The sequence below is a fragment of the Thamnophis elegans genome, chromosome 16, assembly GCF_009769535.1.
Source record: "Thamnophis elegans isolate rThaEle1 chromosome 16, rThaEle1.pri, whole genome shotgun sequence".
Classification (NCBI taxonomy): domain Eukaryota; kingdom Metazoa; phylum Chordata; class Lepidosauria; order Squamata; family Colubridae; genus Thamnophis; species Thamnophis elegans.
The window spans coordinates 284,999-310,193 of NC_045556.1; the positions used below are offsets into that span (position 1 = coordinate 284,999).

Genomic DNA, 25,195 nt, shown 5'->3' on the forward strand with positions numbered 1-25,195 from the left:
TCCCCCGCAGGGTTGGCGGTGCTTCTCTCTCGGCCGGGAGGCCGGGCGGAGGGCGTCGTTTTGCAAAGTCTTGGCTTTTGCCTTCGAACGTCGTCCAGGGAAGCGGCGATAGGAGCGCTGGAAGGAAGGATAGAGTCTCCGGCGGGGCCCCCGGTTGCAAGGAGGGCTCAGCCCGGCCGCCCAGACAGAAGCAGAGCCGGTTGTGGCTGTCGCCTTTCCTCCGCCCGATTCCTTCCCAGAAGTGACTCCCAGGGTGCAATGAACCCGCGGAGCGTTAGGCGTATTTTAGTGCAAGACCCCAAGTGGGAGCCTGGAAGCAGCGCCGGCCAAGAGGCCGCCAAGGAGGAGGAGAGCCAGCAGTGAGGGGTCGGGGGCTTCTCCTTTCAGCAGGGAGGGGCTGCTGGGATGCCAGGCTGGGTAGGGGAAGCCCCCTGGCTCCCTTTGGGATCTGATCCCACTGCTTCCTTTCGCCTGCCCGCTGGGGTGCAATCCATGGGTTTTGGAGTGCAGGGTCAGCGAGGGCACCTCGGTCTGTGCCATCCGTTTCTCTCCAGCTCCTCCCTCTGGTTGTGGCAAAGGAGCCTCTGGGGCTGGGACCTGGACGCCACGACCCACAGGGGTGTGGATTTCTGTGGGACTGCTGCACTAGAGGCCCAAAACCTTGTGTGGCAAAAATATAAGAGGGCGAAGCTGACTCCTTTTGCATGCTGCAGGGATTTGCGGGGGGGGGGGGGGGGGGAGGCTTGTTTGGGATTGTTCCTTGTGCTAAGAAGGGAGAATCAACTGGTTTAAATTTGGTTTTAAATGATTGTTATAAACCCCAGAACCTTTCCACCTCTGGTGCCAATCCAGTGTAGGTTTCGGCACACCTCCAGCCCCGCAATGAGATTTCTGGAAGAGGCTGAGCTGCTGCATAGGGAGGAGGGCCTTGGGTTCCCTTGGCCTCCCCCCCCCCCAAGAACTTTTGTGAAAATGATGTAATGTAATTCAAGGAAATGCTGGGACCCCGAGAAATGCCAGATGAATCAAATGCATGTGCAGCGAATGTGCCAAGAAGAGTCTAAGGGGCCCAACGTGCCAGGACTGTGGAGGGGGCCACGCCTGGATCCATAGAAGCAACAAGTGTGCAAACCAACCGAAAAGGAGAAGCAGCTGATAAGGCAGGTGGAGGAGTCAGAGAAGGAGGCGCACAGCCAGGAGAGAACCTGGAGCTGCTGGTAGAAAGGTTGGAAAGAAGGGATTTTAAGGAGAGGAGCTTTTTGTGCGAAAGGAAGAGGAACACACAACAGAATCATTTGTTGAGAGTACAGTCACAAAGAAAGCGGGGAACTTCCAAAGTTCTCACTTTCAGGCTCACCTGCTCACTTCAGTCTGGCATGGCCCTCCCATTCCCACCAGGTGGGCAGAGAGATACAGAGGCAGGGTCCTCCTTTTAAAACGCTTGCAAAGGGACCCCAGAGACAATCAGTGCCATTTTGCTCGCGTCGGGTGAGGGAACCAGGTCTGAAAAGACAACTAGATATTTTGACCCTGACAAAGCCTCTTCTGGAGAAAAGTATTTGCTCGGTCTCAGGAGTTTGGATTCCAAAAAGGTAATCATTTGTGGAACACCCACAGTGGACTTTGTGAAGTGAGGGCTGCAGCCAGCGTCCACCACGCATTTCCTTGCAGGCCAATCTGTTTACAGGCAAATAAATCTGTTTCCCCTGCAAATCCTGCTACAAGGACAGTTGTGGTGGGGTGATCCAGAAACCAGGGTTACAGTGGATATACATGTGTTTGAATAACATTCAGAAAGGACGAGAAGTAGAGATCTCCAAAGGTATAAAACAGAGGATGAGAGCAAAAATGGAAAGTGGAATAAATGTGGGGAAACAGACATTTCCTTAGAGCAGGACCTCTCCACCTCTAAACAATGAAACAATGTGTGTGGCTGGTTCCCTGTGGATCTGAAATCCGACTCTTTGACTAAGTGAAAGAAAGGAAATGAGGGGGGGGATTTTGGGGGTGGCCTAAATAGAGCCAAGGTGGCGCAGTGGTTAAATGCAGCACTGCAGGCTACTGCTAGATCAGCAGGTCAGCGGTTCAAATCTCACCGGCTCAGGGTTGACTCAGCCTTCCATCCTTCCGAGGTGGGTAAAATGAGGACCCAGATTGTTGGGGGCAATATGCTGACTCTCTGTAAACCGCTTAGAGAGGCCTGAAAGGCCTATGAAGCGGTATATAAGTCTACTGCTATTGCTAAATGCAGCACAGAGAGCAATGGGAGGAAATGACAGAATGATAATTGAGAAAGGAGGGAAGAAAGGAAGGGCGTTTGTAATGCCAGGAGTTGTGTAAAGGCAGCAGGAGGGGAGGAAAGGGGCAGAGGAAAGAGTAGCAAGAGTTGGGGATAGGCTGGAGGCCTGTGTAGGAGGAGCTGCAAGGGAGAAGCGCATCCGGAGCCCCTTGAAGGCCAAGTCGCATTTCCCCTGCCGGAGGAGAGCTACTCTGCACGGGATCCGTTTCAGGGGCCTGAGCTGAAGGGAGCCCCCTGCGGAAGAAGGCTCAGCTCAGCTCAGCCAGCAGGCTTGGACACAACCCAGCCATTGTCTTTGCAAACCGGAGCTACCGGTGGAGGTTTCTCTGCGGCTCCCAGTTGTGGCTCTGCCGGAGCTTGGTCGGGACTTCTCCCCCGGGCTGAGATGGAGCTTCCGTTCTGGGCCCAAAGCAAACGGAGCATCTTCTGGGAGCTCCTGCCACTCCACCAAGGAGTCCAGGTCTTTTCCTGGGGTCCAGCCTGGGAGGCTCACCCACCAATCCAGCCCAGCCTTGGCACTAAGCCACCAACTCACAAGCAGTTCCCCCCCCCAAAGTGCCCCTTTGCCCCTTGCATTGGGGGTCCATTTCAGGAAGGAAGGGGGTCTTCTTTCCCAACTCTTCAGCCCTCCCTTTGGCAGCCAATGGGTGTCCGCTCTGCCCTCTCAGTTTTGCCCCTGCTGATGGGGGGGGGGGGGTTTCTAGAGGGAGGGTGAAACAAGTGTGGGGAGGGGAATGAGGAAGAATTCCATGGTTCGGCTTCCTTTCCAGTCTCCCCCTCCCTCCCCCCCCTCCCCGGGCGCCTGCCAAGGCCCTTCTGTCAGGAGTGTCCCTTCCCACAAGGGAGGATAAAGAGGCCGATTGTCCGAGCTTGGAGACAATCTGAGCAGGCAGCCTGGCCGCTGGCCATGCTGGTTCAGCCGGGGAGACGCTTCAGCCCCAGCGATGCCATTGGGTGACCGTGTGGCACAGCCAGTGAGGCAGCCCAATGACAAGGCTGAGGGATTTGCCCTGGGGACTCGCTGGCACCAAATGAGCCTTGCCTCCGTACTCTTATTGGCGTGCCTGGGATTCGGCTGCAAGAGGCTGCCCCGCGAAGCTCCGGAGTTTGGGTGCCTTTTTCCTTCCTCTCTTGCAGCTGAATTCCTGGATGCCCAAAGGGAGAGAGTGCGGAGCCGAGAGAGCTGAACCACAGCTGGATGCCTCTGCGGACCCAGCTCTGTTTTGCAAGGCAGCCCCAGAGAGGGAGCAGCGGAGAGGCCGGGGGAGGATCCTTCTGGGGGTTTTGGCTCCAAAGGGCCCTCTGAAGAGCCTTTCAAGCAGCCTTCAGTCTCCAGGGAAGAGGGTGCCCAGCCTCGGATCAAGTGTCACTGAGCTTGAAACCCTCAGAACTGGAGTGGGTCTCCTCCACTCCCAGCTCTCTTTAGGAGGGCAGCAGCTGTGCAGGGAGAAAGGGGGGGGAGAGGGTCTCTGCCTCTTTCCTCTTTTTAGGGACACCATAAAGGGGCCTGGCTGGGGGTACCTAATTGGAGGAGCTCCAGGTCAGTAAAAATACCATCATAAGTAACGTCCAGCTGGCCTGCGTGATTCATAGCCCTTCCAGGGGGAGTTTCCCACCCAGCAGAAGCAGGATGGGGCCCTTGTTGCTGAAGGGAGAGAAAATGCGGCTTATGCCAGGAATTTGAAGGGTGGTGGAGTCTGACAGGCTGCACCCAGAACGACCCAGCTGTCCTAGCTGGGAGACAGAGTTGAGGATTTGCGTATATATGCTGATGCCGTTTTCTTAGAACTGTTATCGTTTTCAGGAGATGTCTCTGCCAATTGCAGCATAGAATCAAAGCAGCATTAAGCCCACAAAATCAATGAAAAATGACAACCTGTTAAGAGGCGGCAAATCGTCTGATGTCATTCGTAGAATCTGTCCAAGCTGCATCTCTCTGGTTATCCCTCAATTACAGGCCCACTTTGTGTGGTGGGTCCACCTGTCTCTTTGCTAGACTTGGTCCACCACAGCCACCGGGACAGACGGGTTCTTATAGCCCAGCTTCAGATTCTGCTCTGATCGGCATGGGAGGCTTCTGTGGATTCCAGAAGATGTGAGGTCTGGTCCGGTGTGATTCGGTGGAGGCCTGGCTTCCTGGAAGTTGGGCTGCTGGAGTGAGTGGTGGAGGGTGTGTGGAATAAACGAGTGGAATTCCTCTGGAAGTGGCTTGGAGGTCCGGGAGGAAGCACAGAGCTGAGAGAAGCCAGCAGACTTCCCTTCCTTCTCCTTTCCCCTCGTCCAGCTGGAGCCTGGGGCCTAAGGCGGTCTGGGGCTCAGCCTCCCCACAGGTGGGAGAGGATTCCCAATGGCAAGCCCTGATACAGGGAGGGGGCCGGGCTGCACCCCGAACTGAGTGGGGTCAGAGGGGCAGCCTTGCCCTTTGCTGGCCTTGGAAGCAGCCAGTCCAGGATCTGTGGGGCTTGCTAGCCTGGACTCCAGGAAGGGGGGGGGGGGCCTTGCTTTGGGGTTGGGAATGGAGGCCAGGCAGAGAAGCAGAATTCCTGGTCTGGGTTTAGCGAGGGGGCAGGAGTGGGCAGGCAGCCGGTGGTCCAACCCTTTCAGCTGCTTGAGGCCTGGGACAGCCTGGATCCACTGCCCATTTCCTGCAAGTCCGACAGGCCTGTGCACGATTCGCCATTTGTCCCTCACGCCCTTCCTGGCACCACGGAGCAGTTCTCCAGAAAAGGCATGTTAGAGATGCAGAATTCCAGCGTTGGGGCTTCCGTTTGGGAACTCGAGCACCGGGTCCCAGCGGGAAGTTTCCTGGCTCTGAGCCAGAAGCTGAGGCAGCAGAAAGAAGGCCAGAGTAGCGTTTGCCTCCACTTGGAACCAACAATATTCGTCCACGGGGGCTTCCAGGGGCTTCCGGTCTCTTCTGGCGGGAGACAATCCAAAGCAAAGTCTTTATGGCCAACAGATGAACTGAAATATTAACGAAAGGCGGGGGAGTAACTGATGCAAAACAGCATGGAAAACAGGCCCAGGGCTGAAGAGGGGAGGAAGCGCAGCACATCCTGGGCTTTGCCTGGCGCCCGGGTGGCACAAACAGCACTTAGGGGGTGGCGACCGTACCGGCCGGGCACCCTGTAGGGGAGCATTCCAGAGCGGGGCGGCTGCTGAGCCGGCCGACTCTCCTCCCCCTGTGCTTCCTGTAGCCGGAGGATCAAAGCAGGAGCTGCCAAGCGGGGAGCCCCCTGGCTATGGGGAGGGCAGGAGGAAGGGAGGGTGCTGCTGCCGGGGCCTATAGGAAGGGGGGGCTGACGAAGCTGGGGTGCCACTGAGCTCCACCTGCATTGCGCGGCCATTTGTCGGGGTGCCTCGCACAGCTAAGAGGTCCAGGAAGGCTTCTCCCTGGGCAAGGTCACCGCCTGACTTCTTCCTCTCTGCTTTCTCCGTAGCTTTGGATTGTGTGAATTATGAAGTCCTCTCCCAGTGGCTTCCGGCAGCGGAACCATGTGACCCCCCCCAAGTTGGCAAGACACGAGAGCCCAAAGAACCCTCCGGACGCCAAGGCTGGGTCTTACGGAGTCACCATCCGAGTCCAGGGGATCGACGGCCACCCGTATCTCGTGCTCAACAACACTGAGGGATGCTTGTCAGCAAATCTCCTGGGGCCTGAAAACGGCCAGCAGGTTGCAGCTGATCAGCCAGCTCCCGATGCCGCTCTTCCTGCCGTTCAACTCGTCAAGAAAAGCCGCAAAGGAAGTCCCTTTGGCGGGCTCTGGGATGATGCGCCACCCAGTTGGATTACAAGCCTGGACGAAGCCAGCAGGGCAGAGGGAAAGGAAACGGCTTCACCTTTGAAAGCGGAGATTTCCCCAGCCTCTAATTTGCTGAACTTCCAGAAATATCCGGAGCTGCTTCAACCCTATAATCCTGCAAACAGTATCTTGAGTCTGAAGGACCTTCAGCCTCGCCTGCTGAGCAAATTCCAGTCTCTTGAGGAGGAGAAATTGGACGCCAGGCCTTGGACCTCGTCTCTGAAGGTAGCGGTAGGTGGCTCAACCCCCCAATTTGCAGAAGTGGCTAAATCAAAACCTAAAATGGTGGACTTGACCAAGCCTGACCAGAACAAGCCGCAGCAGCTGGAAAGCCCTGGTGCTGCAGACAGTCCTGGCGGAAAGCCCGCGTGGCTAGCCTCTGGGGCTGGATCTTCTTCACCTGCAGGGAGTTCCCCTGCCTGCCCAGGTCCCAGGAGGTGCAGACCAGACCTCCTCCCCTTCCGCCAACCGGACTCGGCAGGAGCAGCCCTGAATGGTTCCCATAAATCTTCCTCTTCGTCCACAACTCCGACGTCCGCCGCCTCTGTGTCCAGGTTTTTCCTAGATGACCAAGAATACGCCATCTACGCCGACCACGTCAACCGGCATGAAAACCGGCGGTACATCCCATTCTTGCCTGGAACCGGCCGGGATATTGACACGGGATCAATTCCTGCAGTCGAGGAGCTGATTGAAAAGTTTGACGGGAAAGTTTATCCCCAGAGGAGGGGGAGGTTGGGGTTCAGGACTCGAACTCTTGCACAAAAGCGATCCAAGAGCGTAGACAGCGCCCTGTCTCAAGGACCCCATTCCGACTGCATCGGTGACTTCGCCCGAAGCTTGGGGAGATCATCCGAGCGATTGGTCCAGTCCTCCCGGGCTTGCCTGCAGAAGCCGCTGTCTGCAGAGAAGAAGGCAGCGTCTCCTGGGGAGCAGTCGGCCCCCCGGGCGGCAGGCAAGCTCCAGACAAGCCCAGGGAGGCGAGAGTCTCCCGGCAGCCACTTCAGATCCCTGCAGCACCTGAGACCAGATCAAAGGAGCCCCGAGAGTTTGCCTTCTAGGTCTTCCACTCTCCCAAGGCAGCTTAAAAGAAGAGATCACAGAACCTCCACTCAAGGCTCCTTCCCGGAAAGCACCGAGAGTCCGGCTCCTTCGATGGGAACTTTTCCTTCTGGTTCGAAACCTGCTCAGGTAAATTGTGGCAACTGAGGCCGCTTCAGTTTGAGCCAATCGGAGGCCGCTCAGCTCCCGCGGTGCCGTCCTGGCCAGGGGGATGGAAGGGGCCACGCAATGCCTGGGGAAGGGAGGCTGCTGGGTGGAGAAATGGGCCTTCAAGGCAGAGGGACTGGCAGTTGCCGGGTATTTGGGAATGAACAGCTCTGGGTGATTTGCATCCTTAAAGCCACGTTGCAAAATTTAAAAATAGATCACTTTTGTCCTCCGTCTCCACACGCAGCAAAACTGCAAAAACGGGAGGTGGCCCCATTCTGGCTTCCGTCTGCAGGGCGCAGAGTTGCCTCCCGCATCCGAGGCCTCCCTGCGTGCAGCTCAGCTGAAAGGCAGCACGAGTTGCCTCGGCCCAGTTGGAGAGGAGACTCTTCCTCCCTTCCAAGGCCTCCTTTCCACCCTGGGTTTTGTGTTTCAGGTAACGCCTGACCTGCTCAGGGGCCAGCAAGAACTTGCCCGGCAAAGCAATGAGGAGACGGCCAAGCAGATTCTCTACAACTACCTGAAGGAAGGGTGAGTGGGCTCGCATCACACCTTGCCTGTGGCCTGGTACTTTGTCTTGCGTGGACCCAGCATCCCGTGGCTCCCCAAGGTGAAGTTCTGCTCCGATTAATTCGCACAAGAACTCCCTGCAAGCAGGTAGACCCTGCATGTGACTGGAGGATCCAGGGCCTTCGGCTTTCGGACCATTTGAACAAACCTGGGTCTCTTCTCACATTTTAGTACCAGTGAAAATGAGGATGCTACCAAGAGGAAAGTCAACTTGGTATTTGAGAAAATCCAGACGCTGAAATCCAGGGCGGCCGGGAGTCCCCAGGTGATGAATGAATGACAGCAAGGCAAGAGCCCCCTCCTGCCTCCCACGGCAGCCCTTGCCCAGCGCTTGGTAGAGAGGCTGCCGGCGTCTTTGCCATCGTGTGAGGCAGGATTGGTTTTTGCCAGCTCTTCCCCCTCCCCTCGAGCAACACGTGTGTTTCCTGGCTTCTCTCCCACAACCTTTGCTGCTTTCTTTTGAAAGAGCCCCCCGAGGTCCCTCCCGAAGGCCTTACGGGCCGGCTTCTTTCATTGCCTCCTGGGGAGTTCAGAGGCTTAGAACAAACGAACCTTATCCAACTGCAGGCGCCTGAGGCTTCAGTGGAAGTCAACATGTTGGTGGAAGAGACGAAGCAGTTGACAAAGAAGGTTTCTGAGCTACAGAGGAAGCTGGACGTGGAACTCAAGGTAGCCCCATTTCCCATTGGTCACTAATCCTGCACATGTGAACGGAGAATGTAGGTCTTTTAGGAGTGGCTCAGCCACCCATAGGAGCACAATTCAGCTTCCAGCCTCTGGAGGACTGCTGGCTGTTGGAGCTGGCTGATCCAGGCCCATTCCAGGCTAAAGACGGGCTGTGCTCCTTCCCCCAAAGACCCCCTAGTCTTGGCTTCGCCCGGCAGCCTTCAGAAGAGCAAAGGGGGATCCCATTTGCCATTTCTCAGAAACACTGGAGTCTTTAGAGAGGTGCAAAGAGATTTAATAGATTCTTTTTATCTTTTCCAAAATTTGCTATTTTAGAATCAGCAGAACCTCAAAGCTGAAAAGCAGACGATGGAGGGAGAGCTTCAGAAGCTTCAGCAACAGCTTCAAGAAAACGTGGAGGAGAAAGACACTTTCAGGAGGCAGCTGAAGGAAAGCGAGAAAGACCTGAGAGAGAACCTGGAGGAGTGAGTTTCCTATGAGTGTGGATTATAATAGTAAATCCAATGCAAACTAAAGAGAAGGAAAGAGAAAGAAAAAAGAATATTGTTCTTCTTACAACAATATTTAAATTAACTAAAGCCTTTTGAGCACCAGGGGATCGTTGGAGAGAGGTTTTCCCATGGACCGGAGGGGACTTGGTCTCACAGGCTGCCTTCATCCCATGGATGGAGCTTCACTTGTTTGCACAGACTGATTTTTGGCACAGACTGGGGACGGTCCACGGAGCACGGGTTGGAGACCCCTGAACTAAAGATTACGACTGTTACAAGTAAAAGGAAGGAATATAAAATTGGTTTCTTTGATCAAGATTAAAATATGTTGCTATTTCTGGCAGCCCATTATGAGAGTTTCTGCTGACACCAGGACTGAAAAGATGATGGTTTGTAGATGTATCCCTGGAGATGGGACCAGATATGGGATGAAGAGATACACGTTTGTAGCCTTAGAGGGGTTGGAGAGTGACTAAATTTGTATATACTTGTGATGAAAATTATTTCATTATATATTTTTCTTCACTATATTTGAATTTCTTCTTACTTCTCCCTTTTCTTTTGCCTCGTGCTATTTATTCTTTCCTTCCACTCATTCCCTCCCCTTGCAACTTCTCTTTTATCCCTTTGGCCGCTGTGAACTCTGCTGACGAGGATGCAGCCGGCAGAGCAGAGCAGGCCTCACGGACGGTTTCTTCTTCCTCCCTTTCAGGCTTTTCCAAGTGAAGATGGAGCGGGAGCAGCACCAGAGGCAGATCCGGGACTTGCAAGATCAGCTTTCCGAGATGCACGATGAACTGGACAGCACGAAGCACATGGAGGACAGTGAGAAGGAGCAACTCGCGCAGGTGAGACACTTTTCCTGCCTGGAAGGGCCCTGAGCAGGGAGATGTGGCAGGCAGGAGGCCAGGCGTTCAGAGCACGGACACAGCCTCCTCCTCCTCCTCCCCCTTTCTCCTCCTCCCGAGTTTAGGAGTTGATGCAAACGAAGCAGGGCCTGCAGGAGATGCTGGAGCTTAAAGACCAGCGAGAAAAGACCCTGGCGAAATGCGAGCGGGAGCTGGCGGCCCTGAAGGGCGTCTTGAAGGAAGAGATGGCCAGCCAGGAGCGAGAGATGGGCCGCCTCAGGGAGCAGCACATCCGGGAGCTCCAGAGCGTGGGAGACAGTCTGGCCAAAGCCACAGAGGTCAGTGAGGCTCCCAGCAGAGTCTGCGGCTTCTCGGGGCAGAAGTGCAGCTCAGCCCTGGTGCCCCTCACACCCCCCTCCCCCCGGCTGAACCGTCTCCCTCACCCGGCAGGAGGGATGCCAGGGACGGCCCAAGGCAGCGCTTTCCTTCTCCCGCCGTTTTGTGCTGTGCCACAATCTCAGTCCTGGCACCGAGAGGGCTCCGCGTTGGGGTTGGGCATCGGGAGTAAAAGCAGGGCTGTTCATCACTGGCTCTTTTACTCTCCTGTCCGTTTTTTGCTTGTTTGGAAGAGAGACATTTCCCCGTTTTCCAAACAGACCTTGAGACAATCCATTAATTGTTTTTAATTGGGTAAGTTATGCTTTAAAAAATAATAATTGCCTGTTGTTATTTTTAAAAATCCTCCCTCGGGTGGCGGCCCTGCCACCGTCTGTGTTTCTACTCCCTGGCAGGGCTGGGCGGTCGGGTGCCTGTTCAGAAACCCTTTCTAGGATGCCCTTCCTCTTCCCCTTCTTCTGCCCCCCCCCCCCAGTACAAGCCAAAAGGGTGACCGCCAGAGTCCTGAGGCCCAGGCAGCGAAGGGGGTCAGGCCGGCCACCAGGCAGAGCCCCCTCGCCTCCCCTCATCTGGGGGCTGCTTGGCGAGGGCTGGGAAAATGTCCTGGTGCTCCGTTTCTGATGGATGTGATCTGTGCCGCCCCCCCCCCCCCCCACACACACACACACACACCAGTCCTGTTGCATTTTGCTCTGGTTCTGGGCTGCCTGGGACGGCGTTCCCGTCCTGCAGCAGAAGAGGGAAAGGTGTCAGCGGAGGCCCTGGGGCAGAGAATCCACCTGGCCCCTGCGGGGAATGGCAGTTAACGGGTGCCCGATAGCTGGCCTTGGTTGCCTGGGAGGGCTGTGAGGGGGGCAGACGGCTGGTGTGCCCTCCCCCCTTCTGCAACACTCTTTCGGGGTGCTGCTGTTTCCCAGGACCACCGGCCACTTGGCTGGGTGTCAGATTCTTGGACAAGTCGGCTCTTCTAGCAGCCCCCAAAGCTCCATTTCCCTCTCCTGGCCCCGGAGCTCACTGGAGCAGGAGGCAGGGTAGAAATTGACCTCTCTGGAGGACTCCCGTGGCAGGGAGGGAGAGGCCCATGCCTGAATGGCACTTTTCAGGGAGAAAAATAAAGTTTTGGTGGCTCAAAGGTGGTGGCTGCTGCATATGATGATTAGCTGTGGAGCAAGAGGTGGATTTGCCTCCTGGGGAAGGTGGGGTTGGGGCAGCTCTGCTCACGGCCCGCCTGACCACCTGGGAGCCAGGACAAGAGGGGGGAGGGGAGGGGAGGGGGACTGACCATCAGCCTTGCCGGGTGTCTCCCGGGTGCCTCTTTTCTGCCCGGAGACTGAAGGGGAGCAGGGCCGCCCTCCGTCTCTCCCGCGTGGGGCTCCTCCTTCCAGCCCTTATTTAAAGTAGTTTCACAACTGGTTTTTCCGTGGGAAGCACCGCAGCCGCGTCCTCCTCTAGAACGCCAAAGGAAACAACAAGACGGAAAAAAGCATCAGGGATAAACATGCAAGCAGGTTTTTTTCCTTCAGGAATAAGCCATGCAGGAGACGCCTCTAAGGCCAGCAAAGTGCTTGGGAAAGTTTCCCCTACATTTTCCCAGCATTTGAACTCTGAAAGAGGGGCCGGGGGGGAGGGGGGGCTGCCATGGCCTGCCCCCTCACTGAAGCCTCTTTACAGCCCAGTTGGAGGTCTGCCAGCTCCATCGGGCCAAGGCTGCGGCCTTGAACCCAGGCAAGGTCACTGTTAATGGGCGGCAGGGATTTGCCCAACAGGTCCTTGGGCTTTGGGCCATTCGCTCCTGAGTTTCCCCAAATTTCGACCTCTCAGGATTCGGCCAGGCTCCCCCTTTCCTGCCGCTGGAGATGCCCCCCCCCGGCCCTGGAAGAGCAGCAGCAGTGGTGGTGGACATCACGGAAGAGCGCTAGGGCCACCCCCCCACCCCCCCACCCCCAGTCTGGGCCATTCCTCCTGATGGCCTCGGAAGGACTTGTTCTCCTGAACTCCAAGGCCAGTCGGACGGGCTCTGGAAGCGCCTTGTTTGCGTTTTCTGGTGTTCTCCGAGCGTACCTGGCTCTGTGAACAGGTGATCCTGTCCTCGGTTTGTAGGAATCTCGCCCGGCCAGTTTGGTGGCTCTGATGCAGGGCTGTGTTGACAGGACTAATCACACTTTAACCCTTGGAAGAGTCGCCATGAGCTGCATTGCGCTGAGCAGGCTTAATGCAAACAAACACACAGCTCTGCCTGCTCTGCCTTTCAATGTGCTGAGGACATCCTGAACCAGGCGCATTGGTGCCCTCTGGCCAGTGCCGCTTCCTGGCGTAGGGGAAGCCGTGCCCTGCTCCACCTTAGCATGGAGAACCGCAGCCCTTCGTGACCTGGGAAAAGGGCCCTGTGACTTGCTAATGAATCCCAGCTCTACGTTCCCTCATTTTCAGGGAGCCCTTTATGGCCGGCCGGAAAAGGTGTTGCTCCTGTTTAGCTTGATTGCGCCGTCCTTGCGCCTGCAGGCAGATTTAAGTCTTCGTCCTCAGCTCACCTCTGCACAAGACGCCTGGTGCATTTATCCTCGGTCCCTTCTGGCTCTTCGGCTCAGCAGCCTAGGAAACTGGACCAGGCCTTGACCTGCCACCCCACCCCTGCACCCCCACCACCCCCACCCCCGGGAGAAGCATCCTTGCTCTTCTTCTCCTGGCCTGCTGGGGAAGGCCTTCTCTGAAGACAGCTCGGGGAGGTCAGGACAGAGGCCGCAAGAGCCTCTGTGGAAGCTCTGCTTTTCATTCGGCCTGCCTCAAGCCCACAGAGGCAGGGAGTGGTCAAGAAGACCAGCCCCCTAGCAGCTGAAGACCCTTCCCAAAGGTCTCAGGGCAAGGCCTTCTCTTGTGGACCACTGGAAGCAGGCAGCTGAGAGAGGAGAGGCCGCTTCCCAGGGCCTTACAGTGGCTGACGTCCCCTCTGCCTCTCCTCCTCCTCCAGGCCACAGACAAGCATTTAGGTGGTCATCCACTTCAGGGCAAGAGGCCTCCCTCTTCCCAGTCAGGTCCTCTGGGCTGCCTGCCTGTGCTGGGCACCAAGACGCCAGGCGGAGATGCAGCCCAGCCTCCCTTGGCTGCTCCCTCCTCAGCCTTGCTGGCATTTCAGGGCGAGGAAGGAGTCAAATGGAGCCCCCCCCCAAGCCCCCTGCATCTCCCGTGAGGGTCAGCCGGTCTCAGCCCTGATCCGAGTTGTTGTCTTCCTAGAGGATTGGCTCCCTGTCCAGTGCAAAGGCCGAAGCAGAGAAGGAGCAAAGGAGCCAGGAGGGCCGCGTGGCTGAGATGGCCGAGCAGAACGGGCAGCTGAGGAAGGCCCTGGGACGGCGGGAGAAGCAGCAACAGGAACTGCAGCTGGAGCTTGAAATTTTGAGGGGAGGCAAGGAGGAAGCTGAGGGGAGGCTGAGGAGGTGCATGGTGAGTCTGAAGCGAGGAGCAGAGGGGCTGGGCAGGAGGGAGGAAGGGGAGGGCAAACCCCTCGGCCTGGCCCCCATTTTCTTCATGGCATGAAGCCAAGCTACCGTCGGGGTTCGCTTGTAGGAAGAGGCAAAGAGCTCCCTTCGCCTGATGGGGGGCGTCATCAGCAGAAGTCACACCTGCCATCTCCTTCCTCCCAGATGTCTAGCTGTCAGCCAGATGCCAGGCGCCTGCCAAGGGTCCCAATTCCACCAGGGGCCGTCCAGGGCCCTGGCACAAGAAGGCCGCCCTTGGGTCTCCTTCCCTGGCATTTGCCATGGGCCTGGGAGGAGGGCCTGGTGGGGGGCCGCCTCTGGGCAGCTTCACAGACCGTAACCTTCTGCCCGTCTGTGGCCTGCCCTTTGGCCCTTGCCTGGAGCTCCAAGAGGGTTCGCAGCCTTGAAATCCAGGGCTCCCAAGGTGGGGTGGGGCTGCTGTGGTTTGTTTAAAGGTAGCCAAGTCGGGAAGGTTTTTCTTTTATTGTGGCACCATTTTTCTTGTTTTGTTACTATTTAATATATTGGTTTTGTTGTTCTTGTGAGCTGCCCAGATTTGCTTGAGATGTGCAGGCAAATGAATCCTTTGAATCTCTCATCCTGGCAGGGAGAGGTGCAGTCCTTGAGCCGGGCCAAGGAGGAAGCCCGCCAGCTGCTCTCGGCCAAGGTGTCTTTGGAAGCCCAGCTGGAGGACGCCCAGGTGAGAAGGAAGCGGGTGGAAACACGGCATCCCGGGAAAGCTTTGTGGGGTTGTACGGAGCAGAGAGTCTTATCACGTGGCAGCTGTGCATGAGGCCGTCTCGGTCGCTTTCAGTGCCGGAGAGGTGGTGGTGGTGGCGGCGGCGGCTGGGTCTGCCTGCTAAGGTTCTCTCCACAGCTCCTCTCCCTGAGCCTCCCTCTCGCTCTCTCAACGGCTGTCCCATTGCAGGGTGCAGCGGAGGCCTCCTGGAGCCTTTGCCTCCTGGTCCCTCTGGTGGTTGGAGGGTTCTGCTTCCTCTTCCCGGTGCCTTTGCCTCCCCCCTGCTAGCAGATTTCTGGTGGCTGCTGCAGAATTTGGGTCTCATTTTTCATTTTAAAGATTTTTTAAAGGTGCATGTGGAATCCCTGGGCCCGTTTACTCATTTATTTCCCACCATTGTTATTTCTACAAATAAGGCAGTGAACACCTCCTGCTCCTTCCCGTCCCCCCCCCCCAGGAGCAACGCTTCCCCTGTGGTGTGGGTTGGACTGGGGGGCAGGGAGGGAGGGACTGAATCAAAGTCACCCAGTCGGGTTTCATGCCTAAGGTAGGAGTCAAACCCACGGTCTCCGGCCTAATGCCTTAACCACTAGACTGCACCGCCTCTGCAGGTAGCATTTCACAGCCTCGAGCTGCCTGAAGGGGTCTCACCTGTGTTGGGGGTTAGCTGAAGGCACTGGTGGGGACAGGTTTGGTTAAGTGGGGAAAGCCCACGGAGCTAGCCTGGAACCGGCCGTTACAGTGAGCCGGTGGTAGTGCTCTGCCCCTGGCCACTGGAGCCCTCTGGGGCCTCGGTGGCCTCAGCCCACGCAGCCACGTCTCCCTCCCTCCCTCCGCAGAGGAACATCGGTCGGCTGAGCCAGGAGCAGCAGCAGCTGATGGGCCGCCTGGAAGACGAAGCTTCCCAAAAAGATCAGCTACAGAAGACAAAGGGCGAACTGGAGAACGAGCGGCGGCAGCTGGACAGAACTGTTGAAAGGCTGCAGAAGGAGGTAAGTTGCCCATCTGGCCCGAGAGTTTGGGACTTCTGGGTGAGATTAGAACCCCCACATTTCAACTGCCAGCCCCCAAAGTTCCTGAGGAGGAGGAGGAGGAGGAGGAGGAGGAGGGACTCCCCACACACGAAAACAGCTGGCAGCCACATCTTAAGGGGGGCCGCATCTTCTGGTTTCCAAATGAGGGTCCACCAGAGTCACTGCAGGAACGCCTGAAAATCCCTTGCAGATGCTTTCAAAACCCAAATGGTTCTGGAGTGGACTCTCCTGCTCTTCCCTTTGGGTCCCCGTCCTCCCTCGTCAAGGTCTGTGGAGCGAGGAGAGCAAAGCCATGATCCGAATGCGATTGTTCCTTCTAATTAGGACGTCAGCAAGTCTTGCTTGCCAGTTCGGCCCAGCTTAGGAGGAAGAGGGTCTTCCAGTGGGGTTTGGGCACCTGCCTTTGCCCCCTGGGGGGGGGGTGGGAGTCTGCCTGGGCCATTGAGAGGCTGCAGCTGCCCCTCTTCCCTCCTTGGAAATCTTTTATGCCCCCCCCCCCCGCCCATCTCAATGGTTTTCTCTTGGGTAGATGGCGGAAGTCCGTAAAGTCTCCCAGGAATCAACCCGGCAGCTCCAGAAGCAACTGGACGAGTACAAGGAGAAGAGCCAGCAGCAGCTGGTAGATTCACAGCAGCAGCTGAAGGGCAAAACCCTGGAGCTGGAAAAGGCCCACCAGACAACCCTCAAAATGCAGGAACAGGTATTGACCTCTGACCTCCTAGTCTTCCTCAGGCTCCCTCCCTGCCTCAGCTGGAACCAAAAGCATCAATTAAACTCCACCCAAACTGGAAATGACTGGAATGAAAACAGCCCAGCGGAACTACAGGTAGTTTCAGTGGATGAAACTACCTGTGGCCAAAATAGACAAACAGCTAAAAATACCCAAGTGAGGCTGTCTCCCAGTTGTGTCGTTACAGCATCAGCAGGCATCCCTCGCCCCACTTGACCAAGTCTGTGGTGCCCCAACAGCTGGCTCGGTACCAGCGAAAACCACGCCGGGGCCTATGAGCCTATGGCCCAGCCTCCCTTGCTGGAGGTCAGCCCAGCCGGTGCTTGTGGGAGGTCTGGCCGAGGGGAGTCTGCCCGGGACCGGCTGGTACTCCCAGTGCCAGGGACAAGCAAGGCAAGCTGGAAAAAGCATAGAACAAGCCAGAAGGAGTTCCAGGCCGGCTGCCGGAATAAACAGACAGCTCTTAAGAAATGTCAGTCGGAAAAGGAAACACCAGGAAGCAGATTATATAAAGCAAATAAAGTTGCCATTTCTTAGGAAGCTCCCTCTTCCCTTTAGCCCTCAGCTGGGTGGGGGGCCCAGGGAGTCCCAGCCCCTGGCCTGGCAGCCTCGTGTTGCATGGCTGCCCCCTTGTGGCTGAAAAAAGACTGTGCACATGCTCTCCGAAAGTTCAGTGCTCACAAGTGAACTTGCGCTCTGAGGAACGGGCTGAGGGGCTGGATAAGACCCCTGGGCAAGCAGTTTGTCCTCAGGATGGCCTGCCCACAGAAGACCCCCCCCCAGTCTCCCCAGCTGTTGCTCTGCAGAGGTAGCCATGCTGCCATCCCAGCTAGGAGCCCTTGGCCCCCAGGACTGCCGGGGGTGGGTCAACCCGTTTCTTAAACCAGCACCACATCTCACGGCACATAAAGACCAGGGGAAGGTGCTGCACGGTCTGCAAGCTCTTGCCCCCTTTCTGGAGCTGATCTGGATCCACCCAGGAAAAGAGGCGGATTACCTGGTGTCTCTTCTACGGGAGACGATTGCAGAATCCCCCATGGTTTCCGTTTATCATTCGCTTCTCCTTCAGGGAATGGGTTGCGGTGAAAGGAGATTAGGGCTAGCAAGCCAGAATTGAAGGTTGGCCTCCTCTGGACCTTCGCAGACCTGAGTCTAGTGGGGACGGAGGACATGTAGGATCTGGGTGTGCAAAAGGCCGAAATATTCCCTTGCCTCTGGATCTACCTGCCCACAGCAGATGTCTGCAGAGCACATTGGGGAGAGGTTTGTGGGACACTTTTCTTTGACTTTCAGGTACGTTTCATGGAGGAAGAATTACAGAGTCACAGAACAGCCCAAAAAGAAGCCCTCACCAAGACTCGGCTTCTGGAAGACGCGGTGAAGAACCTGGAATATGAACTGGAAACCAAAAGCCACTTGAAAGAAGATCGGGCAAGACAGGCCAAGATACTGGAGGTAGAAAGGAACCGTATTTGCAGGGAGGCAGATTGAAGCGGAGAAATTAACCGTCTTTTGCTGTACAAAGACCCCCCGGCCCACCCAGCCTCTCGCCTGCAAAGCCCTGAAGGGCATCTGGGGCCTCTCCTCCCCTGCCTCATGCAGCCTCCCTTGATCTGCCCCCCCCCCTTGGATCCCGCTTCAGAGGGGGCCCAGCTGGCGTGGCTGGGGGTTGCAAGGCGGGTCCTTACCTTGCAAGACCCTTGAAGTAAAACACCCTAAACTGCCCCCCCCCGGGTGCTTTGAGCAACCGTGGCCTCCCCCCCCCCTGCAGCTGGCAGAAGACGGAGCCCAGGGGCTCACCCTGTGCTCCCCTGCGGAAGGGGTGGTTCCCCATGGCCCTTTCAGTCGGGGTACCCTAGTGAGGGCCAGCCAGAAGCCCTCCAGAGAAGGGTCCTTCAGGTGGAGAGAGTTTCCCTCTGGAGCCTCTCCCCAGGTGCTCTCTCGGCTTCCTTTATGGGTGCCAGGCTGAGAAGTCTCCCTGGAGTGCCCTGGGGTCTTCTCTCCCCTTCGGCAGGGTCTCATTTCGGGGGCTCTGGTGTGGTGGGAGGCACAGATTTTGCAGTGGGCCGATGTTCTCCTCCTCAGGACAAGATATCCCAGCTGGAGTTGGAGCTGGAAGAAGAACGGAGCAGTTCTGACATCCTCTCTGGGAGGATCGGCAGGGGCAGAGAACAGGTGGGCATCGGCTCAGCTCAGGCGGCGGTCGCAGGATTGGGGAGGGGCGGGAGGGGCCCAGCTGGGCCTGCTCTGCCTCCAGCGGCTGCCTCGGGAGCATCTCTGGGAAGCAGGCTTGGCCCTCCCCATAACCAGGGCCTCCGCACTCACGGACACATGCACCCCCCCCCCAGCAGTCAGCCCAGGTGGATTCCCGGAGGTGGTCCGGCCCCTGCAGTGACCCGTTCCCTTCCACCTTCTCTCCCTGGCAAGGCCTGGCAGAGGCTCCCTGGAGGCTGGAAGCACGTAGAGCTCAGCCGATGGCTTCAATTAGGCAAACAAGGCTCCAGACCTCCCCGTTTCCCTCCCACGGGACAAAGCCTGGCTTGTCCTCGGTCCGGCTTGGCTATTTCAGGTCTACTAAACATTCACAGCAGCGGAATAATAGCTCTGTTATTGGTCATTATCACTGTTGATTAAGCGATTAGCCAGCCAGGAACAAGGAGTGCAGCCCCCGTGCCCAGCTTTTCCGAGGGGCCTGGAGGGGCGGCTGCAGGGAAGAGAGCCCAAGGCTTCTCGGATTGCACATAACCGCAGGGGTTGCCACAGGTGCAGCCTGCTTCAGAGGGCCTCTCCTGCCTTTGCCCCTGCCTTCTTTCCCCCTGGATCTTAGCCTGGTCCGCTGGTGAGCATCTTCTTCCCCCCGGTCTGACTTTTCACTTACTGTGACTGTTTTTCTCTCCCCTCCCTCCCTCCCTCCCTCCCTCCCTCCTTCCTCTGCAGGTGGAGCAAATGCGGAGTGAACTCCTCCAGGAAAGGACAGCCAGGCAAGAACTGGAGGGCGACAAGGCTGCCCTGGAAAGGCAGGTCAGCAGGCCGCGGGGTCTTTGCTCTGCTCTGGGACTGCAGCCCCTGAGCCTCGGCCAGCCCCCTCTGTGTCCACGGCCGGCCTCCTCCAGGCTCCCTCGCCCTGCAGCCAGGCCCCTCGGGCTGCCCAGAGTCCGGCAGGTTGAGGGCTTCCCTGAGGTTTGTGCCCAGACGGGCTGCCTGCACCCACCAGCTCCCCTTCCTCTTTCAAGCCTTCAGAGTCCTTTTCCCCAGGACGAATCTCTTGGCACCAACCCACCTGGCAGCCAGTGCTTAAGGACCAGGCACCCACTGCCCACTGGAGCCTGCCTGGTGCTGCCTCTCCTCCCTTCTGCTCCATGCACTGGTTCTAAGTTGGGCGAGGGTTCCTCCCTGAACCTCCTGCGGTTTCCGGGCTCCTTGGCTGACAGGGGGGGGTGATTCCTTCTGCAGAACAAGGAGCTGAGAGGGCGGATCCTCCACCTGGAAGGCTCTCACAAGCCCAGCAAGGAGGGCCTCCTGGCCCAGATGGAAGCCCGCCTCCTGGCCCTGGAGGAGCAGCTGGAGAATGAGGAGAGGTATGAGGAGGCGCCTCCCAAAGCCCCCCTCTCCCGGGGCTCTCCTCCTCCCCCCCCACACTGGCTTGTCGCTTTGCTCCGTGGGTCACGCCTGATTCACAGGAACACCCCCCCCCCCATGGGGGCCTTCTGGGATTCTTGGAGTTGCCCCCTTGCCCACAGACGGAAGACCGATCCTGGGATTTCCTTCTGTCCTCCTGCCAGGAAACAGCCTGAGTAGCCACACAGAGTTTGAGGAATAAATAAAATTACATTAAATTAAAATAACCAGCAGTGCTCTGCAGGGAGAGAGGTTTGAGGTGGAAAAGAGGCATTTGGAGGGCCTGTAGCTGCCCCGGCCGGCCTCTCCTTCAGCCACAGCCTCTCTCCCCAAAGCCCAGGCCAGGAGGCAGCCGTGGGGGCGAGACATGAGCCCCAGCCCCTCCCCTCCCCATGTGGCCCAGCCCACTTGGCTGCAATCCCCCCACCACTCCGGAGGTCCCTGTGCCTGGCAGGCAGAAGGAAGGGGGTGGGAGACAATCCTAAATGCAATCACTCCATGCAGACATGGAAACGTATGACTGGTTTCTCCCTTGTCCGTCCTTGTATAAGGACCGTTTTCTATATTATTCATGTTGTTTTGTGTTTTGTTATGGATTGCACCAGTAGAAGCTAAATCAATTCCATTGTATATGTATATATATACACACAATGACAATAAAGCTTATAACAAGCAGTTTGGGGGAGGCCAGGATAACGAGAGCAGGGAAGCCCCTTGGGAGCCAGAGGGGTCCTCACCTGGTGCCCCCTCCCCTTCTGGCCTCCCTAGGGACCGAGCTCGCCTCCAGTTGACCAACCGCCGACTGGAGAGGACGGTGAAGGAGCTCCTGATGCAGGTGGATGATGAGCATCTCTCCTTGACTGACCAGAAGGACCAGGTAAGCAGGGAAGGGCCCTGAGGGACACAGGGCTTCTTGGGGCCCCCCAAGGAGCCTCCTTCTGATTCCAGGAGGGCCCCCTCCTCGCTCCACAGCTCGGCCTGCGCCTGAAGGCTATGAAGCGGCAGGTGGAGGAAGCAGAGGAAGAAATAGACAGGCTGGAGAACACCAAGAAGAAGCTCCAGAGGGACCTGGAAGACCAAGTGGACCTCAACGACCAGCTACAAGGACAGCTGACCACCATCCGGCAGGACCTCAGGTGGGAAGGGGGGCTTGGGCAGCCTTGCCGGTTTCCCTGGTGCCCCGGCTCATGTGCGGGCAGGGCCCCCTGCTCCCTTCCGCGTCTTCCTCTCCTAAAGAGGATGGTGCTGCATGGGCAGCCAGCCTCCCCTGAGCCCCTCCAGGCTGGGCTCCTGCTGCTGCTCAGCCTGGATTCTTCCAACAAACGGACCGCCTGGCTCTTCAGTGTCCAGGAATGGGGCTGTGCTGACCTTCCCTAGGAGGGGATCCACCTGCCCCAAACCAGGTGTGCTCTGCAGGTCCTTGAAGGACTCGGCTCTCCGGGCTGCACCCACCACGGCTTTATCTGCTTTGCCAAATAGATGAAACTCCAGGTGTGGCCCAGAAGGTTGCAGGGCGTTTCTCAGTGGGTGAACCTTTCTCTCCTTCCGCAGGCGCCAGAAGAGCTCCAGTAAGCTGCTGAGCGACTTGGACTACGACGAGGACGATGACTTCAGCACAGATGGGGGGAGCCTTTTCGACGCCCCCCTGGGGCTGAAGTCCTTCAAGGCCGGTGAGGGCAAAGCCAAGCAGGACGCCAGCCTGCCTTAAAGGCCGAGAGGCTCCACAGAATCAAGGTGCCACCGGCTGCAGGAACCAGAGCACCGGGTGACCCAAGCTCCTTTTTCTGAAATGCTCCATGTTCAGATTTGTTTCAGAAATAAACTTTTGTGAACAGAAAGGAGCTGGCCTTCCACAGATTCAGGGATACTTCCAGCTCTGAGCGCCTGGCCGGCCCCAGACTGCTCCCCACCCGAGCTCTTCCTTCTCCTTGGAAGCTGTTTCAGACCGAGGAGAGGAAGGATGTATTATCCCTTGTTTACGAGAGCAGAGGAAGGAATATACAAAGCAGGAGGGAAGAATGTTATGTATTTCTGAATCAAGAGTTTTCGCAACTCTTGCAACATTTTTGTGTAGTTTCATGTTTCTATAGCGCACATCAATATTGCAGGAATCTATATTAAGTGTCATATCATCCATAAGCTTTAAAACCCTATTGCAGTAAACTCCACTTGCTCAGCAAACGTGTTTATGGGCTGAAGGAGGGCAGCGTGGAAAAAGCTGGACCTTCTGCCAGGAGCCATTTCTGCTCAGAAAAACTGTTCCCCGCTCCCCGTCTCGGCTTCCTCGCTCGGACCTCCAGGGATCCATCGATGCGGGGACCGTTGACGTCCTGATCTTGCCAGACTTTAGAAAAGGAGCCTCTGGTGGGTTATAAAGGACACTCTGAGAAGCACATCTGGAAAGGCACTTCTGTTTTCTTGTCTTCTGGCTTTAATTGTAGTTACCTGTAAGTGGCATCTGAGTGCACTGGAAGAACTTCCAAGTATTTGCAAAAGTTTCTATTTTAACCTGCATTTTTATCTTTCCACCAAATCTTGGCTCTATTAGGACAATCTTTAATGAGGAAATAATAGTATTAGCAGCCCTATGCAATTCTTCTCTTCTGCAACTTGTTAAAGTGTTCAATTCAAAACTGGTTAGCATCAAGTGCTTTTTCCAGAGTCAGCACTGAGGATATTAAATTCCAACATAAAAGCGAATCCTGGAAGCTGCACAAAGGAGTCTCGTCATGGAAGAACGCAGTTGTCAGCTCCAAGTAATGCACCCATAACAAATCGGACTGCGAGGCATTGCTTTTCCTGAAAGAACCAATATATCCCTTGAAAGAAAATATTTCCCCCAAGAAGCCGGGGCGTCTGGACTTTGTGGGTTCGTGAGGGGAACCTTAAGTAGGGCCTGCTCTGAGCCCCCAGCGGCCTTTGGGCTTCATTACCTCCACTGGGAACACCGAGAACTGCCTTCGCCTCTCACCCACCAATCCCAAGGGCCGCCGCACGGGGGGGAGCAGAGACGGAGAGGAAGGGAACGGGGGGGGGGGGGAGGGAAGGGCAGGGTTTTGATTTGGGAGCCTCAGGTGCAGAGACAGCACGTCCTCCTGTCCAGCTGACTTGTTCACGGAAGGAGAGCAGCTGGTCCTGGTGGCCGTTTACTGCTGACTCTGGTGGCCACGATTCCTTGCTCGGATGCAATCAGAGTCTTTGTGTTGCCCTGAAAGGTGAAAAAAGCAGAGTTCTGCTGGCTTGATGAGGTCAGCCTGAGCCAAGAAGAGGCGGCTTTTTGCTTGGCAGGAAGGCCCCCCCAGGGAAGCCCTTCGCCCACCTGCTGACAGCCCCTGGTTCAGCCCCGTCATCTCAGGTGGGGCAGGAGAACCCGTGGGGAGGAGGAGGAGGAGGAGGGGGGGTGTGGGGAGCGGTCGATCGAGTGCCTTCGGTTCCCACAGGGAAGGGGGCTTGTTTCAGTTTTACAGGGTTCCATGACTGGGAGCCAGGAAACAGCACAGGAGACGAGCTAAAAGGTTGGACCCGCTTGATAGGCGGTTTCTGATAGTAGCAAGGAGTTTGGACAGACCTTGGAACCAGATAGTGCTATTCTTTTGTTCCAGCAGTTCTTCATGAATGATACCATGAAGTAATTTGTCCACATTGTTTGGGTAACTTTAGTGTTTGTCTCCTGCCTGGAGTGAGGAGGAGTTAATTTAACTCCTTGATGTCATAATCTGAAAATATGTGTCAATCTACATAGTAAAGCATTTGATGTCCACTGATAAGCTAATAGGAACATATTTGCTCTGAGATGTACCTTCATTTTCAGCAGATGTATCCTCGGGAGGTTTGTAGCTAATCTGAATGAGATGCATTTTTCTTTGTCCTTAGCTTTTAAAAACAAGGAAGAAACGACCTGGAAACAGCTGCATTGTCAGTTCAAACTCTTGTATTTTTCTTCTGATACTAAGATGCCAACTTTATTTTAATACTACTCTTTATAACTCTCTTCTTGGATCATGTCTGAGCAAGCTGAAGACAAAAATCCATTGGGAAACAAATTCACTTTTAATTTCAAGGGCTTTTACTGGAAAACCTCTAGTATAAACTGAGACTGTAAATAATTTGGGGGAAAACCGAGGAATGTTTGCAGCTAAACCATAAAACTCTATAGTTATTTTGAAATAAATGGTAAATCTTTCTGCCTTGGTGTTCGTAGTGTGCAATTCTGTGTGTGCAACATTAATGCACAAGGTTCCAAAAGTGCCCCATTATTCCCACCAATTAGCTTGAGAGGTTGGGAAAAAAGCAAAAAATCCTCAGATGTTTCCTGTTTCCAATTGTTAGTAAGTTTCCCATCCGGTTACGGCTTGTGTAGATGTCCCAGAAATGTTGCTGTTGATCTCAGGAAGGGAAGCGGAGAATTGGGGCCACTTGCTCCATGAGTCCCTTCCCCCCAGAGGACAACGATGACCAGAGGAAGACTGCCAGTGCCAGCTCAGTGGCCAAGCAGCTTCCTCTCTGCATCTCCACCTCCCACTATATTTCAAGTTGTCTGCTCCAGCAGAGAGACAAAGGGAAGCCCCTTCCCTAACTTTCCCCCCACCCCCACCCATCAACTCAGCAGATTTTCATTGGAGGCTTCTCTAGCGCTGTAGGAGATGGGCAGATGATAAAACCTATTAGGAACCAACATTCTGCACATTTCCAAAGCATTGGTGTGTGTTTCCATGTATGGATCTCATTAAAAGGTGGCTTATGCATCATGTTACAGAACTCAAATTACAAAATTATTCCTCCTACTAAAATAATTTGATTCCTGTTTGTGAGTTAGTGAGTCACTTAACCTCAACCTAAACATGTTCTCCATGCTGGCCAACTTCCATAGTTTTGAAGTGCATCATTCATAAAGTTCTAAGCGATGGTGTCCGTCTCTCATTCAGATGCACAAGGCTAAAATTTGGTGCCACTTGATCAGCTGTCAGTAGATTCCAAGCAAAGATAAACAGAACATGAGCCCTGGCAACAGAGACCTTCGTGCCTACCAGCAGTGGGTCTTTAAAGGTAATGGGCTGGTGGGGAACCCCATAGCAGGAGCAGAAGGGTAGGGTGACAATCCAAATAGGGGTTCTTGAACAGAAATCTCAGCTAGAGGGTTAAGCAATATCCCCCCTCCCCAAATGTACTTCAATATTTAATCCCCTCCGTGGAGCCCTTGATGGTCTCTTGAGCTTGATGCTTTGCTTGCAGATCGTTTCTTTGCCCGACTAGATAACTTCATCAGTGCAGGGGAAGGTGGGATTTGTTCCCAAGATG

The 25,195-nt window shown here is 55.9% G+C and overlaps 1 protein-coding gene and 1 long non-coding RNA gene across 3 annotated transcripts in view; one reads left to right on the top strand and one right to left on the bottom strand.

Moving 5' to 3' along the window:
• LOC116519111 overlaps positions 1-2,090 on the bottom strand; it is a 17,170-nt gene extending 15,080 nt beyond the window's left edge. Inside the window, exon 1 of one of the 2 annotated variants that reach the window (XR_004256624.1) lies at positions 1,358-2,090. This is a non-coding gene — a long non-coding RNA (uncharacterized LOC116519111). The remainder of the gene's footprint in view (positions 1-1,357) is intronic. The other variant, XR_004256623.1, reaches the window with a different exon arrangement.
• CGNL1 (cingulin like 1) overlaps positions 1-24,084 on the top strand; it is a 24,906-nt gene extending 822 nt beyond the window's left edge. Inside the window, exons 2-19 of the mRNA XM_032232796.1 lie at positions 5,740-7,293; positions 7,748-7,842; positions 8,053-8,146; positions 8,449-8,550; positions 8,884-9,032; positions 9,772-9,907; positions 10,033-10,245; positions 13,535-13,741; positions 14,384-14,476; positions 15,355-15,507; positions 16,079-16,249; positions 17,573-17,734; positions 18,365-18,454; positions 19,217-19,300; positions 19,733-19,857; positions 20,666-20,774; positions 20,870-21,033; positions 21,449-24,084. Of these exons, the coding sequence (XP_032088687.1) occupies positions 5,758-7,293; positions 7,748-7,842; positions 8,053-8,146; positions 8,449-8,550; positions 8,884-9,032; positions 9,772-9,907; positions 10,033-10,245; positions 13,535-13,741; positions 14,384-14,476; positions 15,355-15,507; positions 16,079-16,249; positions 17,573-17,734; positions 18,365-18,454; positions 19,217-19,300; positions 19,733-19,857; positions 20,666-20,774; positions 20,870-21,033; positions 21,449-21,605 (3,840 nt within the window). The 5' untranslated portion in view covers positions 5,740-5,757 and the 3' untranslated portion in view covers positions 21,606-24,084. The remainder of the gene's footprint in view (positions 1-5,739; positions 7,294-7,747; positions 7,843-8,052; positions 8,147-8,448; positions 8,551-8,883; positions 9,033-9,771; positions 9,908-10,032; positions 10,246-13,534; positions 13,742-14,383; positions 14,477-15,354; positions 15,508-16,078; positions 16,250-17,572; positions 17,735-18,364; positions 18,455-19,216; positions 19,301-19,732; positions 19,858-20,665; positions 20,775-20,869; positions 21,034-21,448) is intronic.
• The last annotated feature ends 1,111 nt before the right edge of the window (positions 24,085-25,195 follow it).